General features: G+C 42.4%; 1 protein-coding gene across 12 annotated transcripts in view; it reads right to left on the bottom strand.

Moving 5' to 3' along the window:
- The window catches only part of TACC2 (transforming acidic coiled-coil containing protein 2), a 165,362-nt gene that overhangs the window by 11,933 nt on the left and 128,330 nt on the right, over positions 1 to 25,099 (bottom strand). For 8 of the 12 annotated variants that reach the window (XM_081192817.1, XM_081192812.1, XM_081192816.1 and 5 more), the window contains 8 exons: positions 24,345 to 24,552; positions 16,120 to 16,181; positions 15,752 to 15,867; positions 14,052 to 14,208; positions 13,547 to 13,687; positions 10,669 to 10,758; positions 2,408 to 2,551; positions 957 to 1,033 (listed from right to left, as the gene is read on the bottom strand). In XM_081192817.1, coding sequence (XP_081048943.1) covers positions 957 to 1,033; positions 2,408 to 2,551; positions 10,669 to 10,758; positions 13,547 to 13,687; positions 14,052 to 14,208; positions 15,752 to 15,867; positions 16,120 to 16,181; positions 24,345 to 24,552 — 995 coding nt within the window. The remainder of the gene's footprint in view (positions 1 to 956; positions 1,034 to 2,407; positions 2,552 to 10,668; positions 10,759 to 13,546; positions 13,688 to 14,051; positions 14,209 to 15,751; positions 15,868 to 16,119; positions 16,182 to 24,344; positions 24,553 to 25,099) is intronic. The other 4 variants (XM_081192819.1, XM_081192815.1, XM_081192818.1 and 1 more) reach the window with 3 other exon arrangements.

The raw sequence follows: 25,099 nt of genomic DNA, 5'->3' as shown, positions 1-25,099 counted from the left end.
CTTGCCTCATATTATACCAAATCTTATATATTAAAAAATAACGAGGGCTTACATTCTCATTTGGGGGGAAAAATTACAAAAATAATCTGTGATGCCATGACAAATACATAATGTTATAATTTTATGAAAAAGTCATAAAGCTGTCAAGCAAAACGGCAATTTGAAAGGTTTGTCCTCATTTTAAAAACACACTCGCATCCTATTACATCCTCATTTTAAAAGCACACCCTTGCATCCTATTTTGGATTTGTTCTCAAAAAGAGGCTAGCTGGAATAAGCAGATTAAAAGTGATTTAGGAAGCTGATCCTTGCCTTTCCAGAGTGAAATCAGGCTAATCAAATGTGACTAGCCTTAGTCTGTTATGTTTGAGTGATGAGTCATAGTTTGCCAAGTGAATATTCAAGGTAGGTTGCACGTCAATCTGTACTGCCTTGTAAATAATAATAATAATAATAACCTGATGCTGTTGGGAAGTCAAACCCATTTTAGGCATAATCTGTGAATGTGAATATTGCTGGCATATCTGCAGGAGATTCTAACAGCTAACTGCAAAGGTTCTCAAGAATCCCTTGCAAAAGGCATTTTTTCTGGTTTGGGTTTTTTGGTTCCTGCTTTTATTGTGCATTTTTTGTTTTTATATTGTATCTTTATGTGGTGAAGCGCCTTGAGATCTATGGATGAAGGGTGGTATACAAATTTAATAAAGACATAAATAAATAAAATAAATAAATCATAAAACAGTACAAGACTAATAGATAGGATTAAGCGGTATTCTGGGCATTTTGTTCATTGTCTCCATGTTACTAAAGATCTGATGCAATAAATAAATAAATCACAAACAATTCTGAACAGCAAATAGCAGCAATGCACAAATGCTGTTTTACGTATGGATGCCTTTGTGTGTTATAACAGCAAGTCTTCTGAAAGCACAGGCATAAAAAGAATAAAAACACACCGCATTTCCATGACTTCCCTCCTGCTCTCTTCGTATTTGTCTTTCCACTCTGACACCTCTCTTTCCTTAGCTATGATCTGTTACAAGAGGAGAAAGAAGCCTGTTAAATCATCTTAAAGGCACAAAGCATCTTGTCAAGTAACTTATTAAATCATTAAGAGAATGGGAAGATTTTCAAATAAAAATGTTTAGGCATTTCCTGCTTTTACCATTCTAGAAGACATTATGGCTAAACAGAAATACCATATTGGCCTGAATATAAGCCGCACCTTTAAAATTGGGAGGGGGGGGAGAAAAAACACCCGAATATAAGCCGTTCCATTCCTCGCTGCTCCTGGCTGCATACTGGGCTGAGGGTGGGGAAGTCACATTGTGTTCCCGGCGGCCTTTCCCCTTCCTCGCTCTCTCCATTCCTGACCTTGGGAGAGGATGGAGGACTACGTGCGGGGTGGACACCGCTTTACTGCGTTCCTGGTGCTGTTTGCCCCGCGCTCCTGGCTGCATACCATAATGTCGCAAATATAAGCCGCACTTTAACTTTTCATGGTCAGAATTTGGGAAAGAAGTGAGGCTTATATTCAGGCCAATACGGTAAAGTGTGCCAAATCTATATCCAGGTTTCGCTCTAGCCAGCAAATTGTCACAGAGATTGGGGTGGGATCTTTCACCATTGTTGTACATGTAGAAAACTGGTGTGAGCCATACTGACACCTTCATTTCGACTCCCATTCTAGCTAATATACAATGCTGCTCTAATCTTCTGAACCTTCTTGTTACCTTTTTCAAGCATACATGCTTATCTCACACCATCAGTGAGAAAATTGCTCAACTGTTGCTCATCACTTCCCTTTTACACATGTAGCACTGATGTAAGCCAATCTGCTTGGCTAAAATTTGGCCAAAGGCTTCCAAGCGCATTATTCCAATATGCTAATGAACATGGTGTACCTGTTGTATATGTTTCTCTCCTGGCTAAACAAAATAGTTGTTCAGCGATACATAACTCATGCCTCAACTGTGTAAGTTTTTCCCCACAAACAAAAAAATTATCACCCAAAATTTGTTGGGGCCAGCTTTCTATTATGCAGAGCAGAAAAAGGTGTACAATTGAGGGGCAGTGGCAGAGAAGCTGTAGCATAGCCATGGCTGAGGTTTAAAATGCTGATTAGGAGCACTCCAGGGTTAGGGTTAACCATGGGACATCATGCTGAACTGGAGCTAAGGGTTTGAGAGACAACTTATGCCTAAGTGGAATTATTCATTGAAACATTCCACTGTTAACCATGGTTAGGAAACCACCGGCACTACAACTGTACTAGCCCATTGCTTCAACACCCTAACATAGTTCTTCTTTTTGTACACAGGTAAACCTCAGAACAGCTGCACTTAGGAAAGCCTACTCATTAAAAAAACAAACAAACAGAATTTTATCATTTAAGATTATGGGTTACCTCCTCTCTGGCAACTCTCAAGGCAGAATCCAAGTCTTGCTGCTGGTAAAGCAAACTGGAGGTATTCTCTCCCTCCGAGCTGCTTATCCGAGAGTACAGTGCACTTTTAGAGATGGACACATCAGCTGATATGGCAGGGTCTCTCTGTTCATCAAAAAAAGAGAGGAATAGTATTGATCATTAACCATATGTTCCACTAGTATTTCAGGTATCCACATTTTTTGGGGGGGGGCAGTGAACAATGAGGAAATGTGAAGTTATGATGAAGGGAAAATGTTCATCTGTATATAGCTTAGATGGCACTATACAGATGCAAATGGAACTGAAAAACAGAAAGTGTATATAGAAAGGTGTAGTCAATGATATTTTACTCTGAGTGGACCCATTGAAATTAATGTCAGGGACTAATGTAGGTCCATTACTTTCAGCGAGTAAGAGTTTGTTGACTACAGCTCATTGTGCTATTCCGTTCATTGTGTTTTCTGTTTTCATACTTGTATGTCTTTGACTTCTCAAAGCCCTGGTAATAATTTAATGGCTCTGGAGTAATTATTGAACATAGCAGACGCTACTGGGAATTCTGATCTTTCTAGATGAAGCCCAATCAGGTTTAAAAGTTCACCAGTGCCTAAACATGAGCACCACACAGTCTTTCTGCACAAGGGTCAGTTGGAGAACTCAGTGTCCTGGGGTTTATGCCTACCTGCTCACCCAAGTGCTAGAGTCACACCACTATTGTGCAATACCTTGAAGGCCAAACTCCACAGGATGCTAAAAGCATGTTTGCATTTAACAGCCAAGGTTTTTAAAAATGCAAATACCATCAGCTGGATGGAAGCTGATAATTATCAGGATATCAGAAGGCCTGGAGGGGAGACTTAATCCCTTCCTTCTCTGCTTTAGTGCTGGCACAAGACCTTCCTCTGAAACTGCAATATGCCCTGGGAAGAAGACTCCCACTGGTGCCAATGCTGTGATTATCTGCCTCCTCCTCACATGTTCACAAACCTGCATGTTAAGTCAAAGACACATTTAGCATCACATCTAGTTTGGCCCTTAATCAAAGGTCCTTTGAATGCCTCCGCTACAGCAAGATTCTCTCTTATGCTGCATTCAGAATTTGTTAGTAAGGCAGGGATGTGATGTTAAGGTACAGTTTCTTAAAGGTAAAGGGACCCCTGACTATTAGGTCCAGTCGTGGCCTACTCTGGGGTTGTGGCGCTCATCTCGCTTTATTGGCCGAGAGAGCCGGCGTACAGCTTCCGGGTCATGTGGCCAGCATGACTAAGCCGCTTCTGGCGAACCAGAGCAGTGCACGGAAATGCCATTTACCTTCCTGCTGAAGCAGTACCTATTTATCTACTTGCACTTTGATGTGCTTTCGAACTGCTAGGTTGGCAGGAGCAGGGACCGAGCAATGGGAGCTCACCCCACTGCGGGGATTCGAACTGCCGACCTTCTGATTGGCAAGCCCTAGGCTCTGTGGTTTAACCCACAGCGCCACCTGCGTCCCACAGTTTCTTATGAACTATTAATTTACAGTATCAATATCAATGAGAAATTTAAGTATGACCACAATTCCTCTCATGGAATTTGAGCAGGTCTATCAAAAGAGCAAACCATATCAACAATGGCCTATTTGAACTTTGATTCACAGCGTGCCTCATCCAACAAACCAATGTATTTTGGAAATGTGCAGCAAGGCCCAGCAGAGCAAGAAGAGCATAGGCTTAACCCTTGTCACTTTTTGTTCCTACACTAGCTGATGGCTAAAAGGCGCTTGCTGAAGGAAGCAGGCCTAGTCCCCTAGTTCAGGGATTTTCCAGGAAATTGTATTCATTGTAGATGAAACAACTAAAACATACAGCTCTATGATATTCTAGAAAAACTCAGTCTAATTTCTACCCTCGATCAAGCAGGATTAATGTTCCTGCAAAGTCATCCAGTAGATCCTATTATAAGTAATCTGCATTTAGCTACTGTAAAACACTGTGGCTTCCAGAGGATTCACCCATTGCTTCTTCAGTTGACCTTGGCAATGGTGGCGTAAAGTGGAAAGTTAACCAAAAAGTGTGCTTCCTATCCTAAGATGACATCAGAAGAAACTATCAAACTCAGATTAAACATGGGGACTTAAACACAGGGACTTTCCAGCATCAAATTTTCTGGATTATCCGTCAAAATCAGAGATATAACATCTCTTGATTGCACTTAATTAGCTGCTCCTCCAGTTTCCCCATTATCGTGCTAATCCACCCAGGAAAATATCTGAAGATTTCATAACTATGAATTAAAAAGGAGTTTTGAACTTTTAACATTACAGAGAAAAGTATTTCAAATAATGTTCAGCCTAACACTTAGCAGTGGCTTTGCTCACACATAAGAACTCAGTCAGCAGAGCATGAGACTCTCAGTCTCTCAATCTCAGATTGCAGCCCCACATTGGACAAAAAGATCCCTGCATTGCAGGGGGCTGGACTACATGACCCTCATGGTCCCTTCCAACTCTGCAATTCTATGATGCTATGATTCTATGACTAAACAATGGGTGCTCCTTAACAGCTAAGTGTTAGGTTCAATCCAGAAGCCCTGGTTTAAAAGAAACCCATGCATCATTCCCCCCATTATGTTTTATTGCAATTTTATTGGTGTTAGCTGCCATGAGCCTGGCTCTGGCTAGGGAGGGCAGGGTATAAATTAAAAATTATTATTATTATTATTATTATTATTATTATTATTATTATTAGGCATGCTTTGAAGTTGGCTTATTGTGAAACTGACCATAATGTGGTTTAAATTGAGATTCCTAGCCAGGGCCGGATTTAGGTTTGATGAGGCCCTAAGCTACTGAAGGTAATGGGGCCCTTTATATGTCCAGCTGTGCTTTGTCAACAACAAATTGTCGCTGTTTTTTGTGTTGAATATATGCTATATGGTAATCTATGGACCTAATAGGTATCTAAAGCCATTTGCACATAACAAAATACAGTGGTGCCCCGCAAGACGAATGCCTCGCAAGACAAAAAACTCGCTAGACGAAAGGGTTTTGCGGTTTTTGAGCTGCTTCGCAAGACGAATTTCCCTATGGGCTTGCTTTGCAAGACGAAAACGTCTTGCAAGTTTGTTTCCTTTTTCTTAACACCGCTAATACAGTTGCGACTTGACTTCGAGGAGCAACACATAGAACGAGGTGTGGTAGCCTTTTTTGAGGTTTTTGGTGATTTTTGAAGCTTTTCCAAAACTTTTCCGAGACCGTGCTTTGCAAGACGAAAAATTCGCTAGACGAAAAAACTCGCGGAACGAATTAATTTCGTCTTGCGAGGCACCACTGTATGTATTTAATCAAAGTAACTGTTGAACTGAAACACAGTTAAGAATAAGTATATTAATAGCGAAATGCATTAAAGTTTTTTTTGGGGGGCTAAGGGAGTGGGGCCCTAAGCTATAGCTTGTTTAGCTTATACGTAAATCCGGCACTGTCTAGCTCAAGTATAACACTAAAGTGAGATTCTACAAAAGTGAAAGTAAATTCTTTTGAAATTCTCCCTTTGGGCATGTGGGTAGAGGAATAAGGAACTGTGTGCATGTTGAGGCTCATCAACACAGCACTAAAATATTGTTTAGCATTATATGCAAAGCTGCCTAATGTTATAGTAGTAAACTAGGGCTTCGAGCTTTATTTGGTAGATTATTAAAGATGGTCCTTCATTCTAACAAGTGCATGGTTTTGATCCTTAAGTTTCTTACATTTTGTTAAATCTCTCAAATGTAATTAACTGATTAAAAGTAAGATCATTAATCAACCGGAATCATTTAATCACTTGGCAGCTCTGCTGTGAACACATTCCACTATAGGTGCTTTCTAATGCGAGGTGTTTATGTGTGTGTTAAAGATGGCAAATTCCAAGGCTAATCCTCTCATAATGGCCTGGTTTTCACATCTCACTAAGTCAAGCCATGCCTACTTGGGACGAGATCATGGCTGCTTTACTCCTGGTCATTCCGCTACCATTTAGATGAGTGTGTGTCTGATGGTCTAGCTTTCTCCAGAATAAGCATGAGCTGTAACCAATATATGTCTTATATTTTATGGCTCATGGTTTGTCTGTGAACACCCTCTAAGCCAAGCCATAGCTTAGCTCAACCCTGTGCAGCAGCAGCAGAATGACTGGGGAGATGCAGAGAAGCAGTAATTTACTCCGTGGGAGCACATACAACTTGCTCATTCATGCTAAGCCATATTTGGTTTAGCATGATGTGTGAACTAGGCCACTGTCCACCTTTTACCGCAGAAATAAACGATACTAGTGCGCATTAACTAAAAGGAAGTTTAAAAGAGTACTTTTGAACCTCAGTTATGGGAGGGACACAGTCATAATTCAGATAATCAGAAGTCCAGTCGTACAGCAATGCTAATTTACATGAATCCATATGAGCTGGATCTAGACACATCAAAGAAGTGTTTCAGTTAAATGCATTGTAAATTTAAACAGGGTAGAGAAAACAGGTAGAGAAAAACGGGACTCCAAGGCGCCATCTGGTGGCACAATGCTATATCGCACATACAAGGCATGTAAATTGTTTTTCCTTTCCCAATCTAGCTGAGACCATGGATACCAGTCTAAATGCAAGATGCGCAGAAAAGCTATTAAGCTGGAAGAGATGCTATCAGATATCAGATCTTCAGCATTAAAAAAGGATAAAAATATCAATTTTACCACATCCTATGTCCTTGCTCTATCATCTTGCTCTACTCTTTCTTTTTTACTTTGCTTAGTGCTGACAATGTACATAATCTTGAAGAAAAAAAATTGGGGTGTGTGTGTGGATACTATCTAGCCAGTGCTTTTTTCTAAAAAAATGTTTAGGGGTACTCTCATTTTCCTACTCGTATTGAAATATTACCCCTCAATGAGGCCAAACTTAGATTCACAAAATGTTTAGGGGTATGCGTCCCCCTGCGCCCCTTCCTGAAAAAGCACTGTATCTATCTATCTGAATGATCTAAATGAGTATTTATCAGTTCCTCTGCTGCTACCTTTCCCTCAAAGAGAATAAAACATTCCCAATGTCTTCAGAGTTCAAGAACAATCAGAACGTTTTACCACTTTCACTTCAAACTGTCCTTTCAAGCTTTTTGACTTACCGTATTTTTCGCTCTATAGGACGCACCCGACCATAGGACGCACCTTGTTTTAGAGGGGGAGAACAAGGAAAACAAATTCTCCCCCTCTCTGCGCAGCACCCCTTCAGTGAAGCAGCAGGAGAAATGGAGCCCCTTCCATTTCTCCTCCCGCTTCGCTGAAGAGGCGCTGCACAGCTCTCCCTCTCCTACATTGCCTTCACCTTCAGTGAAGGCAACCCAAAGCCTCTGGAGCGCAGCGGGAGCACTCCCTCTGCGTTTCTGAGGCTTTGCGTTGCTATCGCTGGAGCTAAGGAGCCTGAATTCACTCCAAAAGACACGCACACATTTCCCTTTAATTTTTGGAGGGGGAAATGTGCATCTTATAGAGCGAAAAATACAGTATCTACTTTGCTCCCCTTTTTCTAACCACAAAACGGCTGACTTACAATTTTGTTCAAATGGAATTTAACATGCAGAATTATTAGTCTTTTAAAATAATATGGGTTCAGTTCAGCGGCGTAGCGTGGGTTATCAGCACCCGGGGCAAGGCAAGTAATTCGCGCCCCCTAACCCGGGGCAAGGCAAGTAATTTGCGCCCCCTAACACCTAACCATGGTCATTAATACGCCAAGACGCGCGTCTTTGGGCGTCGCGGCGCAGCCTTCTCGGTCTCCCTCCCCGGCCCGGCTAGTCCCGACGCGGCTTCTTTCTGGCGCGGGGAGGGGGCTTCTTTCTGGCGCGGGGAGGGGGCGGCTCTGGGGCCAGTGCGTCGGCAGGCCTCCGGCGCGGGTGGGGGGGCCCCGTCGGGGCGGGTGGGCGGTCTTGGCGCGCAGGCACTAGAGCGCCGTCGATGGCGCGTTTGGCGGGCTGCGCGCGTCCAGACAGCGACCCGAGCCTGGGCGGCGTGGCGCTTGGTGCCGGAGCCTCCGCCCGCAGCGCCCCGTCTGGAGACCCGGCCGGAAGGAGCCTCGAGCCAGCTGTCGGACGGGCGGCATGGCAGGCGGCGGCGGCTCCTCGGCGACTCCACCCGGCCAGCCCAGCGCGCTGGCCGAGCCCCGCAGGCGAACGCTGCCCGTCGGTGAGGAGGGGCTGCCTGGCGCGCCCTCCGTGGCCCTGACGCGCGGGGACCGCGGCGAGCGCTGAGAGCCGCTGCCAGCTACAGCCTGCGCCCGAGGCTCTTCGGCGACTCCGGAGGCAGCGAGCGCGCCCCCCCAGAAGTTGCGCCCGGTGCGGCTGGCACCCCTGGCACCCCCCACGCTACGCCACTGGTTCAGTTCCCATGCAGTTATTTATACATACACAAATTTCCCTAAGTAAAGTAATTTTTAAAACCCTGTTCATAGCATTCTGCAAAATAAATTGACCCAGCCGCACCATAAACTGATGGAAAATTTGCCATTGGTTTTAATAAAAAGGGGATTACACTCATTGTGCCCACTGAATCAGCAGCTGAGCTTCAGGTTATGTAATTAGGCTGAGCAATTCATAAAAATGAGTTGGGGGGGATAAACTTTGCATTTGCAAATCAGCTTGCCCGTCTAATCCACACAAAGTGCAGTTATAGTGCTACGGTGCAAGGGTTTTGAAGATGGCTAAAATCACCTTGGGATTGGCTCCACAGCTGCCCCGTCCGGTTGTGTACATGTGGTGCATGCGTGCTACAAAACAAAAATGAGTTCCAAAAGCACATGCATACAATATGCTCAAAATTTGGAAATATATGTTTCCTTTAGGGCAGAATATCAGCTAAATGCCATGTGCAGCTGGCAGTAAATAAAAAAAGGGACTGAAACCACACACGTTCCCCGCTCCAGTCAAACCCCATGAGCTGTGGCCTTTGCATTAACACCACCGCAAGGGACCCTGCAGAGCAGCTGTGCACATCAAACACACTCCTTAAGAGCTAACATTTCACTCTAGTCGAGACCACATGCATCACAGAAGCAACCCCACACCAACATGGCAACAGCCAGCATGCTGTAGGCGTTATCAGGAAGGAAACACTTTAGATCGCAAAGAATAAAGAAGATTTGTGTGTAGGGAGGTTTTCTCCCCTTGCTTAGAAACTGTCAATTCTCCTACCCCTACCCCACCCCATTTTATTTTATTTTTAGTCCTGTTGCTTAGAAGGTTGAGATGTGGTTTGGCTGAACTTTTAACCTTCAAACACGTATGGCAAAAGGGGTTAAGATGTTTAAAATCACTCCTCAAGCAGCAAAAATGCTCCCCCATGCAGTTTATAGCTAACTAAGCATCAGCCCTTGGAGTTTTATTTATAGGTAATTTAGACAAAATCCTGCTTCTATAAAACAAGCCCCAGGGCTCAGTTCGAGTACAGATATTGTGCCTGGCTATTACTAATGCTATTCATTCGCGGATATAGACAATTAAATTTTAAATTAGAATTTAATTAGAGAAGTCTCCCGTTTTAAGAAATACACTCCTGGACACGGATGCTTAAATTAGGCGTCACGCTTGCAGGACATTTTCAAACAATAAAATTCTATAGTGAATGCCGAAAATTTGGTGAATCGTGGCCTACACAAATGAATGCTAACAATGCCGGGTAAATTTTGTGGTTGCTTAAAAAAAGAGCTACACGTTTCCCCACTTTTGGACACACAGGAGTGAGTGCTATCACACAGTGCAAGTTAATTGTGAACATTCATCAATATATCCAAGTTCTGGACATTCACAGCATTTGTCTGCAATTTTCAAGATTTCCACGTGAAAGCTGACTTTCACCAAATTGTGGGATATTGGTCCATTAGGTGTATTTTAATTGAATTTACTGTTTTGATTAAAGCCTCCAAGCTGTAAACTGCGTCGTGATACTATAATAGTTAAGTGACCAAGAAATCCATTAATTTGTGAAAACCAAAGCAGACTGATGGCCAAAGTTGTATCTGTAGCCAAATACACATGATAGTGATTTTTAAAACATATCTGCAAGTGAAGGTGATAGAATTTGGGATTAGAGGAAGACTCTTGGCATGCTTCTTGATGTCCTCCGAAGTACGAAGGTGCCAGAAACATCACGCAACACCACTCAGAGAAACTTTTGTTAAAAGAAAACGCATTTGGGTTCCTTAAGCTGTGATCAGTTGCACACAAACTGCAGGCAGGTCACAGATACCTCCGTATCTGAGGAGCTGAAAGAAGCCAGGGTAATTTGTCTGGCTAGCTTCAGGGCTTCTATCCTCATTGCAGCAAACTCTAACTCCTCCTGTCAGTGGGATGGTTGTGAGCGATGCACAGGGAAAATGCATTAAGAACATGACATAAATGAATGTCCACATTCGCAAAATGAAGCCATATATCAGTCTGTAATGATCACCGTTTGGGGGCAACATAGACATTAACTCAGGGTTCGACTGAAACATAAGCAGTATGTGAACAGGTACTTCTAGCAAAGTAGGGCCAACAAATGCTTTCTGGTTAAGAAAGGAACATTAAAAATTACTTAGTGAAACAAAATTATTTGTTTTAATCTATTTTGTATTTCTCTTTTGACATTAGTTATATGTTGCTTTCTCCTTCCACCATTCATAATTCAATTGCTTTCAGTTACTTGAAAAATAAAGCAGAACTGAATAATAAAAATTATCATACATCTTGAACCAGCCTTCTCCAACCTGGTGCTTTCCAGATATTTTGGACCACAACGTACATCATACCTGACCATTGGCCATGCTGACTAGGGCTGATGGAAGCTGTAGTCCAAATCATCTGATGAGCACAAGATTGGTGAAGGCTGACTTAAGACCACTCACTCCAATTTACTTATTAGAAAATATTGCAAAAAGATTTACACGCTAGATAATGTGGCATGTGCTACTCCTCTAGCTGTGCAGTACAAATCATTTCACAATAGCTTCACCCACACAAAGATTTACTTAGAAGCAAGTCCCACTGAGCTCAGTGACTTACTCCTAAGGAAGTGTGCACAGGATTCCAGCCTTAGAGAATCACCCTCAAGACTGACAGCATCATCTCACCAAGAGGTGAGCCACTGAGGCAGTTCTTGTTCCTGTGTGCAATCCTTTCTACTGGCCGTAATAAATGAGTACTTAATTCTGCCATGCTTTATCTTGATCTTCATTAAGAAAGTAGGCATTTAAGCCCAAAGCTAAGTGCATTTGTAGAACTGACATTTTAATTTGCACTGCAATTCCGCATGTTTGCAGTTCAAATTCAAAGGATACATTATAAACAGAAGGTGATATACAAATAAAGCATAGAAAGAGGAGGAAACACAAGACAGAAGTGTTCTCTGCGCATGTGTATTTCACAGTGCGCGCACTGAGCATTTCCCTACTCAAATGACTGTTCCTAATGTTTTGAGGATCGGTCGCCATGCCTTTGGCTTTACATGTACCCTCTTCCACATGTGTTTAGAACTTCACATGTGACACAGGAGTATACATAAGCATGCACTGCATGCATGATTCATCAATAAACAAAGGCAGGAGACAGACCAAATGGGATGGGATGTACACCTATATGGACATACATGCATACAGTTGTACCTTGGTTCTTGAACACCCTGGTACACATACATTTTGGCTTCCAAATGCAAAAACCCAGAAGTGAGTGTTCTGGTTTTCAAACATTATTTGGAAGCCGAACATCCGATGCAGCTTCTGATTGAGTGCAGGAAGTTCCTGCAGCCAATCGGAAGCTGCACTTGGTTTTTGAACGGTTCCAGGAGTAGGAGTTCGACAACCAAGGTACCACTGTATACCCAGTTCACACACTGGGCTCTAAAAGAGGGGTGTGTACAGGTGTGTGGGTGTGTTATAGACTGTAAATTGGTCTGGAGGATATTATTTTTATCATCAGGGACATGACTGGTTCAAAGTCAGTTTCTGACAACTGAATCCTCAACACCACTTTGTGAAACCATTTGCCTCCTGCAAAACTGTCCCCCCCCCACTTGTGCATGTGTGATAACTTTAATGAAACTTGAAGGGCATGTGAGGATTTGCTTCTGGATCTTAACATTAAAATCATCATGAGGTTGCTGAATATTGTAAATTCTCACTTAATCATTTTTTTTATTGTACAGTAGCTTTGTGCAGGATTCTTAGGTAGTTTATCAGTCTCCTGACCTCTTGGAATGCCTGTTCAGACAATGCTACATCAGGATTATCTCCAGGGGACTTTAAATGAAGTGTGGCTGGCCAGAATGCTGCCTACAGAGCACTGAAGTGTTCTGGAGGACTGATTTCTTTTTTTTTTTAAGTTAGACGTGTCATTTATTATTATTAATAATAACAATAATAATCTTCCACTGCTCTCTAATTAAAATAATAATAATAATAATAATAATAATAATAATAATAATAATAATAATAATAATAATAATAATAATAATAATTTATTTATACCCCGCCCATCTGGCTGGGTTTCCCCAGCCACTCTGGGCGGCTTCCAAAAGAATATTAAAAACACAGTGACACATCAAACATTAAAAGCTTCCCTAAACAGGGCTGCCTTCAGATGTCTTCTAAAAGTCTGGTAGTTGTTGTTCTATTATAATAATAATATCCAGAGGAATGCTTCATTGTTCTGCAAACAGTCTTCTGGTCAGTCACACTTTGCGGAGAAACCCCTGAAAATTGTCCTGATGTAATGTCATCCAAACAGGAAGTATAAGATGCTGGAAGATCGATAAGACAACTGTGAACCTGGCACAAAGCTACAGGGGGGGGGAATAGTTACAAGCAATAGTATACACCATTCAAACACCTGATAATGATTTTAAAGTAGGAGCCAAACCCCTGCATGCCATTCCACCCACACTAGCATGTCACCAAATTTCTCGTGCAGACTTTCATTTTCTTTTTGCCCACCCCTCACACGAATGGTTAAAAAAAATATTAGCATAGCACAACTTCTCCTCATAGGTTTGCAGAAGGTTTAAGCTGCACGTCCCTTTTCAGACAGGGGCATTAGCCTTTTGCTGGCATTTACAAACACTGAAGGAACACTGACAGACTTCCATTACAAACCTGAAGTTTCTGAGCAAATATTGGGGGGTTCTTTTCTGCTAAGTCAGGCTCTAGATATTGAAGCTGATCACACACTGAAGGTGGATGAGATATCCTACTGAGAAGGGCATCAGCAGAGACAAAGGGGTCCTCGGGTGTGGTCTGAAGAGCAAGCAGGATACAGAACAGGTAACAAAAACTGGCAGAACCACTCACGGCTAAAGTCATGCACCAGCCTTCATATATGCTTAATCCCTAGGGAACTACCAACAAAATCTGTAGTAAATAATGCTGTCCTTCCACCATATTAAAGTGCTGGCATTTGCCCCCAAAAGAGAGCGAGAGTGAGAAAGAGTATATAACAAAAAGCTGAACATTTGCTGTGAGTTCTTGCAGAGAGAGAAACAATAAAAGTTAATATATCTTAAGCAATTAAACCCTTTTATATTTTAAAAGCGATGGCCTACTTGGATCTGCACTCAAACTACTTTGCCCGATATAGAGGGCATACAATCAACCAACTTACTATGTCAATGTTGTTTGGAGTGGGCTCCAGTTCTTTTGTTTTTGACTTGTCAGGTGGCTGTATTGATGTCTCTTGGCTCGCAGCCAGTGATCGTGAAGCTGGATGTTGTAATTTCACTCCAGAGGACAACTGGGCTTCAGTTTCTTCCAAGCTTGACCTGAGATACAATAAAGAACCATGCTTTCAGTTTGCTAGTAAAACCAATACATAGCGCGATGGAGAGTTATGCCTACCTCACAGCCTATACTTTTGGCTCCCAGTACGTTTCCAAGCACAATTCAAAGTGTTGGTGCTGACCTTTAAAGCCCTAAATGGCCTCGGTCCTGTATACCTGAAGGAGCGTCTCCACCCCATCGTTCAGCCCGGACACTGAGGTCCAGCGCCGAGGGCCTTCTGGTGGCTCCCTCATTGCGAGAAGTGAGGTTACAGGGAACAAGGCAGAGGGCCTTCTCGGTAGTGGCACCCGCCCTGTGGAACACCCTCCCTTCAGATGTGAAGGAAATAAGCAGCTATCTTATCTTTAAAAGACATCTGAAGGCAGCCCTGTTTAGGGAAGTTTTTAATATTTAATGCTGTATTGTTTTTAACACTCGATTGGGAGCCGCCCAGAGTGGCTGGGGAAACTCAGCCAGATGGGTGGGGTATAAATAATAAATTATTATTATTATTATTATTATTATTATTATTATTATTATTATGCATTAAATTACATTCTAATATGAAAGCTCTTATTAATAATAATTATTAATTCTTATTAATAATAGTAAACATCACATACAATGAAACAATTACTTGTGCAGGGTGGTTGTCACTGCTACATGGTCTGGTTCCACATGACACTGATGGATGACTACAGGTCAGGTATATGACCCCAGCAAATATATGGGGAACTGTAACACCGGCACAGAAGAACTATATTTATTTCTTTATAAAAGCTATATATCTCCTGCCTTTCATCATAGCTGGCCTTGGGGCAGGTGAAAAGAATCCAGAAAACAATAATATAGAAGACATAGTCAAATCTACTCATATTTTTAGTGGGGGGGGTTTGAGATGGATCTGCCCTTTTATATGTAACATGGATGAGCATTTTAGGATCTTATGCTATTCTTGTTTTAATACTGTGTTTTAACTTTTGTTTGGTGGCTGGGGCAACCCAGTCAGATGGTCAGGCTATAACTACTACTACTGCTGCTGCTTCTGCTGCTGCTGCTACTACTACTACTTATTAGTAGTAGTAGTAGTAGTAGTAGTAGTGCCCTGCCTCCACTATCATCAACAACAACAAGGTAGAGAATCATTGCTAGTAGCCTTTTATAACCTTATCCTCTATTAATTCATCTAATCCAGCCTTTCTCAACCTGTGGGTCCCCAGATGTTGTTGAACTACAACTCCCATCACTCCTAGCTAGCAAGGCCAGAGCTCAGGGATGATGGGAGTTGTAGTCCATCTGGGGACCCACAGGTTGAGAACCACTGAAAAGCCATCCAAGCTGATGGCCATGACTGCATCTTGTGGGATCAAGTTCCATAGTTTCACTATACACTGTAAGAAGTAGTACTTTCTTTAATCTGTCCCAAATCTTCCAGTATTCAGCTTCATTGGCTGCTGTGTGCACCATCATGTCCATAAGAAGGCCTAGTTCTAGTTGTGATGATTACTACAAGTAATTATTCTTTTTGATAATGGAGTGAAGTACCCAGAACAAGGAGTTGTAGAGTCTGATAATCGGACTGGAGGAGACTTCACTGGACTCTCCTGCTGTGCATCAAACATAAGGTACAAAGATTGCTTTGTCTGAGCGTCATCATCCTGCTGTCAGAAAGAAGAGAGAGAGAGAAAAATTACAGTGCATCTTCTATAAACCGAAGCTTTCAGCCACCTCCATACCCCAAATGAAAAGTGATGAAGTGCTAAAATTTCTCTCCCAATTTTCAGTGATGCCTCAAAATAATTAAGAAATAAAACTCAAGTTGTTCAGTTTCCTTGAATTTACAAGATCTATGAGACTGGGGTGACTGTGTTCATCTATGAGCTCAAATAAGAAATCCACAAGTGGAAACTTACAGGTATGGAGGAACCAATCTTCTCCATATATTCTATTTCATAGGAATTGCCATACTCCAGATCTGCAATAAATCGAAAAGTGTGCTTGTTATGGTGGTGGAAGTACTCTCTGAGACAATAACAAAAGCCTAGAGGCTTGCCAGCTGATGCTTTCCTAATGAGCACAAAAATCAAAATTGGCAGATACAACTCAAAACATGCTGAGTATTGATCTTTGCCTGCATATCAATCAGAGCCCAATGGCACAAACATGGATTATCCAAGCCGTTCATCGTGTAGGTCCTAATGTTAGATATCTTGTCTTCGTCCCCTGCTTTCTTCTTCTCTGAAATGGCCAAACACTTAGATTTTATTTGCCCAGAGTTCTCTTCCCCTCTCTTAAACCATTAAATTAACAATGATGTATACTTGATTGAACTTTCTGTTCTGTACGCTCAAACAGAAAATCATATTCACAAGCTGATGCATTCAAATTATGTCACTTCTATAAACTATGGGGCTTTTATCTAGGAATTGTGGTCCCTTTATTATTTCTCTCTTGACATGAAAATGACTGAAGTGATAGGCTGTGAACACTCTAACGTGGCAAAGGACCACAGAACAGCCTGGCTGCCCTTAATTATTATGTAAGGCATGGGCTTTCATGTCCTTTCAAAGCAATGTTTTTAATAGGTGCAATATATCAAATCCAATATATGGCATGCCATAAGACCCACATTTTCAGCAGTGGGAGGAGAGGTGTGGGAAGGAAATATCTGACTGATGCATGGAAGCAGAGTGATCGTGCCAGGCTTAGAGCCACTTGTTACTTAACAATATGTACCAGCCACAACTTCTTTATATTTCACTATGATCATCATTTAAATGAGAATGTGCCAATTAAGATAGATTGTACATATATTTTGTTCTCAAGCATATATCTTTGGAAGCAGGAACACCTTAGAACAGTGGCAGATTGACTTCATAGTTGTGAGAGCTACTTCTCAGCCAACCTAAGTCCACCAACTAGAACAAGGTGCAAAACAGGAGCTCAAAAACAGTCAGGAATTACTTGCCTGATGGGTCAGAGCTACAGTAACTGCCCCAGACAACATCATATTCTGGTTACCAAGAAGGGGAGGGGGGAAGCAGCGGCAGGGTCAGGGCTGTGTGGACACACCGGTTTGGCTCTGCCATTGACCCACACAACCCTAATCTCACTGCTGCCTCAACCGTTCTCCTTCCAGTAAGTGGCAGAGACACTGCTGCTGGGAGGTTATTGTTGCTGCACTGCCATCACCAGGTGAATCACTCTTGGAAACAGTGTGCCTTACAGGACCCTCTCAGTCCAGCTGCACAAAAATCCACTCCAAGTTTTCTCCTATCTCAAAGTTTTCTTCATCTCAGGAAATAATTTAGAAGAGGGGTGAAAAAGTATTCTTGTGTTTGCAATCAGTAGTCAGAATCCTCACTGAACTACCACAAAAATCACACAGATCTGGAAATTTTGGAACAGGAGGGAGATAAATTGAAATTACAGAGTTATGAGAAATTGAAGGTTAAAGTACGAGATTGGCTCCATTATTACCAAATAATGGAGGTTTACAAACAGGACAGGAAAATTGGCTTCCAGGTGGAGAAATCAAAATTAGAAACAGAACTGCTAGAACCCAATACTAAGAATTTGTGAAGAATGTACAACTTGTTGCTGAAATGGAATACACAAGATGAAACAGTGAAATCAGCTATGATAAAGTGGGCACAATACATTGGTCATAACATTATGTTTGCTGACTGGGAACAGTTGTGGACCACCGGCATAAAATTTACGGCATGTAATGCCTTAAGAGAGAATATTATGAAAATGATTTACAGGTGGTACATGACCCCAGTCAAGCTTGCAAAAATTTACCACTTGCCTGATAATAAATGTTGGAAATGTAAAGAAACTGAAGGTACTTTTTTCACCTTTGGTGGACGTGCCCGAAGATTAAGGCTTTCTGGGAAATGATATATAATGAAATGAAAAAGGTACTTAAATGTACTTTTCCTAAGAAACCAGAGGCCTTTCTCTTGGGCATTGTCGGCCAATTGGTGTCAAAGAAAGATAGAACTTTTTTTATGTATGCTACAACAGCAGCAAGAATACTTATCGCAAAGTATTGGAAGACACAAGACCTACCCACTCTGGAAGAATGGCAGATGAAGGTGATAGACTATATGGGACTGGCTGAAATGACTGGCAGAATCTGAGACCAGGGGAAAGAGACGGCGGAAGAAAATTGGAAGAAATTTAAAATTTATCTTAAGAAATATTGTAAAATTAATGAGTGTTAAAATGTTGTGGTTAAGAAAGTAAGGGATTACAGCTGAAAAAGATTAAGTAAAAGAAAAGGAAAGGAAACAATTGGATAAAATTAAGGGGAGGATTTGCTGAAATAAATTTGGAAATTGGAATGCAGAAAGGGGAGGTATGGGGAAGTCGTTGAAATAAGGTTTAAGGGGGAAAAAAGATTTGAAATTATACATGTTTATTTGTTTTTGTGTGTGTATGTCTGTATTGTGTATTGTGTTTTTTTTATAATTTGTGAAAATTCAATAAATATATATTTTTAAAAAGCAAAACAAAAATCACACAGATCTACCTAACAGTAGATCTTGATCTACATTCTGCCCACTGGAGAACTACCAGTGCTATTAGGAACTTCAATTAAACACTTAAAAGGGCACAATGTTAAGGATGAAGTACGCAGTGGGACAGCTGAAAGCACAAGGAGTTTGTTTAGCAAAATTACATGTTTGGCAGCAGGTCTCAAATATGGATGAAAATGAGCCCTGTTCAGATGTTCATCATGGGGCATGATTAAAAGAGGAGGAAAGAACATGGAGGAGGGCACTAGCTCTGCTTCGAAAGCCATCTTCCTCCACATGTTCATTTCAGCCATATTAAGAATGCCTGAAGAGGGTAGTCATGTTTGGTGGTAAACATGGATCTAGGAAGCCCAGCTACTGCCAAACAAGCTTCAAGGCAATGGGGTGAGGACAAGCATGGGAAGGGTTCTTAAACATTACCCTGTCTGCCATTTCCTCTCTACAATGCCCAGCTTCTTTCCCCTCAAGTACGGTTTCTAGATGCTTGTTTGCCACAGTGAAGGCAAAGCTGATACATGGGAGATGAAGGATTGCAAAGGTGAAGAGCTAACCATTTCTCCTACGGATCTGCTGCTGAAAAACCCTGAAACCACACCATCACCCTACGACTTTTCAGCTGTTCAGCAGAGACCGTCTTGCTCCATCCCACTTTGAATTCCACAGCCTCATTCTAAAACAAGCAGCTAAAACCTGGGAGAGGAAGTCCCATTGTATATACGGTAAGCCCTTATAAGTAAATAATGGGCCTCAACAGTTTCCAGCCATTGTTTGGAAGCACATTTCCCTGAAAGCAATGGGAATGACTTGTTTTAAGTTTAGAGCAGCGGTGAGGTTTGAACTGTGGTCTCCAATGCAAAAAGTAATCTTGCATATTCTCCTGCAAGCGAACAGAGTCCAGCATATCACTCTCTAAACACTATGGGGTTCCTTGCATCACAGAATCAGTTCCATACTGGATCTACAGGGGGTCATATTTATGGCGGGAAGACACCCTTAAACTGCAGATACACAGAACTATGGCTGGCATCCATCAGCAGACCAAATTTATTATTACTGTATTCATTTCTGAATACTTTTGTCACCATTCATGACACTATTTGTCACTTTGAAACACATGTTTGGGAAATCCAGATGCTGTACAGTTTCATGCTTTCCCTAGAAACATTTGGTAAATTGCTTGTGTTGCCTCATGCAGGACGCTTCAAGTTCTGTGCTCAAGTTACAGAAAATCACAAATGCACAATTAATTGCACGCTCCTATAATTCCAACCCCTAATTTGCCCTGACCATTCTTAGGTTTCTGCCTTTTAAAGGTTCACGTACATAAACCAGGTGTGAAACAAAAGTCCCTGTCGGATCTGTCCAACTTAAAATGACCAGGATTCATTCCCTTCCCCCAATGTGCATCAATGACCAGCAGCAAAACATCCACTACATTAAAAGCACCAATGAAGATTTTGACCACAATCTAGCAGTACTGATTCATATGTGGCATTCCATGGACACCACAGGTTTCCTGTTCTCATTTGTGAGCAGCAGAGCACTCCTTGGGCGAGGGGGAGAATCCTGCTTTGTGGTACAATTTCCCTTTGCAGAAGGGAACAAGAAGCCATTGCATTCGGGGCTCTGGATCACATCCTTTGTCTGAAACTTCCACACATTCGATCACCAAGACATTTCTGTTAATTAAAGGCCTTCCCTTCCATAATCTCATATAAATGTGCTAATTATGATATTTTGACGTGAGAAAATATGTCAGCTCCATACGCTCAATGCACGACAGATGAAACATTTCCTGAAATGTTAAATGCCAACATGGCAGTGGTTAAAGCTTGAAAGATTCGACATGGATTTTATCTCTCATGGAGAAATTCACACTTGATCTAATAATAAAATCCAGATAGCTGGCAAAGCTATCATGGTTTGGGGTGTGTGTGTGTGTGTGTGTGTGTGTGTGTGTGTGTATCCAAATGTACAGGGATTTTAACATATAAAATAATGTTAAAAATTAAAAATGAAAGCAGATATTATTTCAAAAGCAACTTTAAGATCAAGCCTAAAAAAGTCAAATCAGTTCTGAAATAAGCTGCAGGCTTGCTTAAGACTATTCCTTTTCTTTTCTTTAACAGCAGTCTTTTGGGGACCTCTTCTAATTGCCTCTGACATCTTGTTATCTGGAAGACACAGCTTTCACGCCCTCTTTGGGTACATACTATTATTACATCAGTTTCAGTCCTTGCGCTATCTCACAGTAGATGCATAAATCATCTCTTCTGGGTTTGATGAGTATTTCATCTTACTCGATTCCAGAATCAATTTGGCAATTCCCAACTCTGAAAAAATAATAATGGTGCACCCTATTGTAGAAATGGCTCGGGATTCGCAGAAGATTCAAATGCTTAATTATCCTGAGTAGCCAGATAAGAAGAATTCTAGTGGATTAGCAAACAAACAAACAAGGTGACAAGTGTCATACTCAGTTCATGACAAGTGCCAATTGAAGGTAGCCTTTGATATCAGAAAGATATTCAAAGAAAAATCACAGGTGGTGCAAGTGATAGTCGCAGAAAGAATCCTTTAATTACTCTGAAAACTCTCACTGTAGCATGAAGAGGAGTCCAGAGGGAAAGTGTGATTATATTTAAATGATCCCAACAGAGGAAACATTATTTGCTGTAATTAACAGGTAATCTGGGCCACATGTTACCCTGTAGACACAAGAGGCAGGAAAATTAGTATGTAGAGTCACTCTGGGTGTCAGTCTGTTTTGAGTTCAAATCTTGTGTTAAATCATTCTATTTATGATTATAATAAACTGTTTTTCTTTAAGGAAGAATTTGCATTCTTTCTTTCCTTATTCTAACAATATTTTAAATTACAACTTGAGTATAAGCACCTCAGCCTATACTCATTTTATTCATCACAGTTACATCCTTCCTTTCTTTCAGGGAGCTCAAGGTGGTACGTGGTTCTCTTTCCCCATAACCATATCATGCCCCATAACAGCTCTGGGAAGTGACTGGACCAAACTGACCTAGAGAGCTTCACAGCTGAGTGGGGATTTGAATCTGTCTCCCTGATCCTGGTCTGACACACAAGCCACTATATCACACTGACCTTCCTTGAGAGAGCAAGACCTAGGGAAGCAGAGTACGGCAGCTGTGAAGGGAACAGCTGGGTGAGACAAACAGGGACTGGAGGATGCCTGAGGTTACAGCCTCAGTTGCAAGCCAGATATATCAAAGGAAATGTACAAGTGCTGCATGTTACAAAAGTGACTCTGTGATGCAGGGATGCGGACTTATAAAAAATATTGGGGGGGCCCGGGAAAGCTCATGAATAATAAATAAGCTCATGAATATGCAAATAAAGTGGTGCCGCCTCCTCGTGAGCGAATAGGGGAGAGCGTGCTGCGCCTATTAATCAGCTCCGGAACAGCTGATATGCGGGAAACGTGGGGCTAGCCGGAGAAGAGAGGGCTGGCTGGGAGGTGTGGCCGGTCGGGATTCCCCTGTTCTCGCGGGGGCTGATACCGCCAGGAGGAAGATAATTCCCCCCGGCAGTGCCTTGGCAGTGGCGGTGGTGCTGCGAAGCAGCGAGGCAGGAGCCCCCGCCCGCGGGGATTCCCTAATCTCGCGGGGGACGGCCGGGGCTCTCCGACTAGGGCGCGCGGCTGGCTGGCTGGCTGGCTGGCGAGGGAGCAGGTGGGGAGGAGGCAGGGGACGGCGGCGGCGCTCTGCTGGAAGGGCGCCCGAGATTATTGGGGGGGCTGAGCCCCCCCAAATTTTTTTGAGGGGGCTCGAGCCCCCTCAGGCCCCATGGAGTCGGCGCCTATGCTGTGATGAGAAGGGTCCTTTCCACTCACTGGAGTTGAGGAGACACCAGGCAAAATCTGAAGTTAAGTTACCGCTATGGGGTCCTGAGGGCTCTCTGGGTGGGTGTGCATGTTATTGGGATTGAGAAATCTGACAAAAGAGCAGGGCCTTCTTCATGGTGGCACACTCCTTACAGGACCAATTAGTAAGGCAGCTGATCAGGATTAAGCCTTTCAAAAATTAATTAAAACTGGTTTTCTTCCAGAAGCTATTTTGGCTGTGTGGAAGAGATACTTTCAAGAGACCACAAGGGCCATCGAGTCCAACCCCCTGCCAAGCAGGAAACACCATCAGGAGTGCTCTGATGGTGTTTCCTGCTTGGCAGGGGGTTGGACTCGATGGCCCTTGTGGTCTCTTCCAACTCTATGATTCTAAGGATGTTGTTAAAATAATTTCTTAATACTGTTTTTGACTAGCGTTATAAAATGACCTTAATTAGTTTTATTCTTCTATTATACTTTCATGGGCTGCTCTGGGGACCCTTCAGAGCCAAAGATTGTGGTAGAAATGTAAGAAACAAAAACAAAACACAGTGAATTCTAGCTAAACACACTGAATTGTAAAGAAACAAAACCTGCCCTATTCATAGAAAAGACAGCTGAGTTTATTAAAATACTACCTACAGCAGCCTTTGTCCACCTGGTGCCCTCCACATGGCTGGGGCTGATGGGAATTTCAGTCAAAAGCATCTAGGAGGGCACCAGGTTGGCAAAGCCTGATCTGCAGATATATGTCTATGTTTATCTATGTGAATGGTGCCTTAACTCAGTCAATCTTACGTTGTTTTACAGGGCAGAGGCAACCCCCCCCCCAATACTATACCTGTTATTATCCAGCAAAAAGCAACAACCCCATTTTGTCAAACTGTTCAGTGTGTATTTCATAAGACAGGGATCATGCAGACACACAGAGAACCAGTACTGACACTAATATTTTGAGAAGCATAAAGTTATGAGTAAAGAGAACTGCAAAACACGAGCTGCGTTTATTGGCCCAGTGATCACAACACAAAGATTCATGTTAAGTAAGTTAAGCACAAATTTATATGTCCCTCTTAATTATGAGCTAATTGGGTTAAATGCACTGTGTATATCTGGTTAAAGACTACCAGGGTTTCCACAATGCTTAGATCCTACCTACACTTTCATCATAATCTTATGGCATTACTCTGCACATGAAATGCTGCATGGTTAACCCAAGCTTACATAGTGCATGAGGGAACGGGTGCTGTTAAATCTTTTCTCCCTCTTGTACTATCTTCCAAACACATTTTTAATAATATATGTCCGACGACTGATGCTTACAAGCAGTAGCTAAAGAAATCCCAAGAGCCGGGCCAATTAATGGAGCAGCAATATAAAAAGCAGAATGTGAATGTGGGAGCTCCAACAATGCTGCAGGAAACTGCCTAGAAATAAAAGATTTCATACAATCGCTACCAAAGCTAATTACAGTTTGTTACTGACGGCAGGAGTTTTCTGGATCACCTCCAAACATCCCTATGCGGAAACCATATCAGGCAAACAAAGCACTTATATAGAAGCGAGGCAGTGAATTAAGCTAGATATGCTGGAAGACAACATTAAATGGGATCATTCAACCTGCACTTGAGCAAAGGTAATCAAAAGGCACATTTGCTTCCTTCATCGCTCTCCACATCTGTTTGTTTTCCCCATCTTAAGGAGGGGAAATTGATTCCACCTCTTTCTGCCAGCTTACCTTCTGTGGGAGAGCTGAACTTGGTTTCATTTACAAAAGTCGACAGATCCGAAGGCTGGGGATAATCCTGCTTGTCAGAATCTAGATCCACTGTCATGCAAGTCCATTTCTGGTTGCCCACTGAAGAGGCCAGTTTCTCTTCATCTGTTGCATGAACCACAGTGGATACAACAGAGGGTGTTTCGGTTGTAGGCAGTGGCGTAGAGTCCTGAGAGTAGGGGGAAGAAATGTTAAATAACTATTGTGCTGTAAAGAAAGAAACAATTGTCTCTCCTCTTGTATCTGGCTTCCTTTTACTTTCTTTTTAACTACTTATTCAAGCTTCATAGAGCCTAGGAAAGTGATGGCCAAACTTGGCCCTCCAGCTGTTTTGGGACCACAACTCCCATCATCCCTAGCTACCGTATTTTTCGCTCTATAAGACGCATTTTCCCCCTCCTAAAAAGTAAGGGGAAATGTGTGTGCGTCTTATGGAGTGAATGCAGGCTGCGCAGCTATCCCAGAAGCCAGAACAGCAAGAGGGATCGCTGCGCTGCGCTCCTTCTTGCTGCTCTAGCTTCTGGCTTAGCTACGTGAAGCCTCTTCAGGGCACGGGGAGCCTTCATCCCACTACCCTGAAGAGGCTTTGCACGGCCATCCCAGAAGCCAGAACAGCAAGAGGGATCGCTGCGCAGCGATCCCTCTTGCTGTTCTGGCTTCTGGGATTCAGAATATTTTTTTCTTGTTTTCCTCCCCCCAAAACTAGGTGCATCTTA

This window comes from Podarcis bocagei (genome assembly GCF_964188305.1).
Source record: "Podarcis bocagei genome assembly, chromosome: 4".
Taxonomy (NCBI): domain Eukaryota; kingdom Metazoa; phylum Chordata; class Lepidosauria; order Squamata; family Lacertidae; genus Podarcis; species Podarcis bocagei.
Note: the sequence above shows the minus strand (reverse complement) of the source record. Positions and strands in the feature narration are given on the sequence as shown.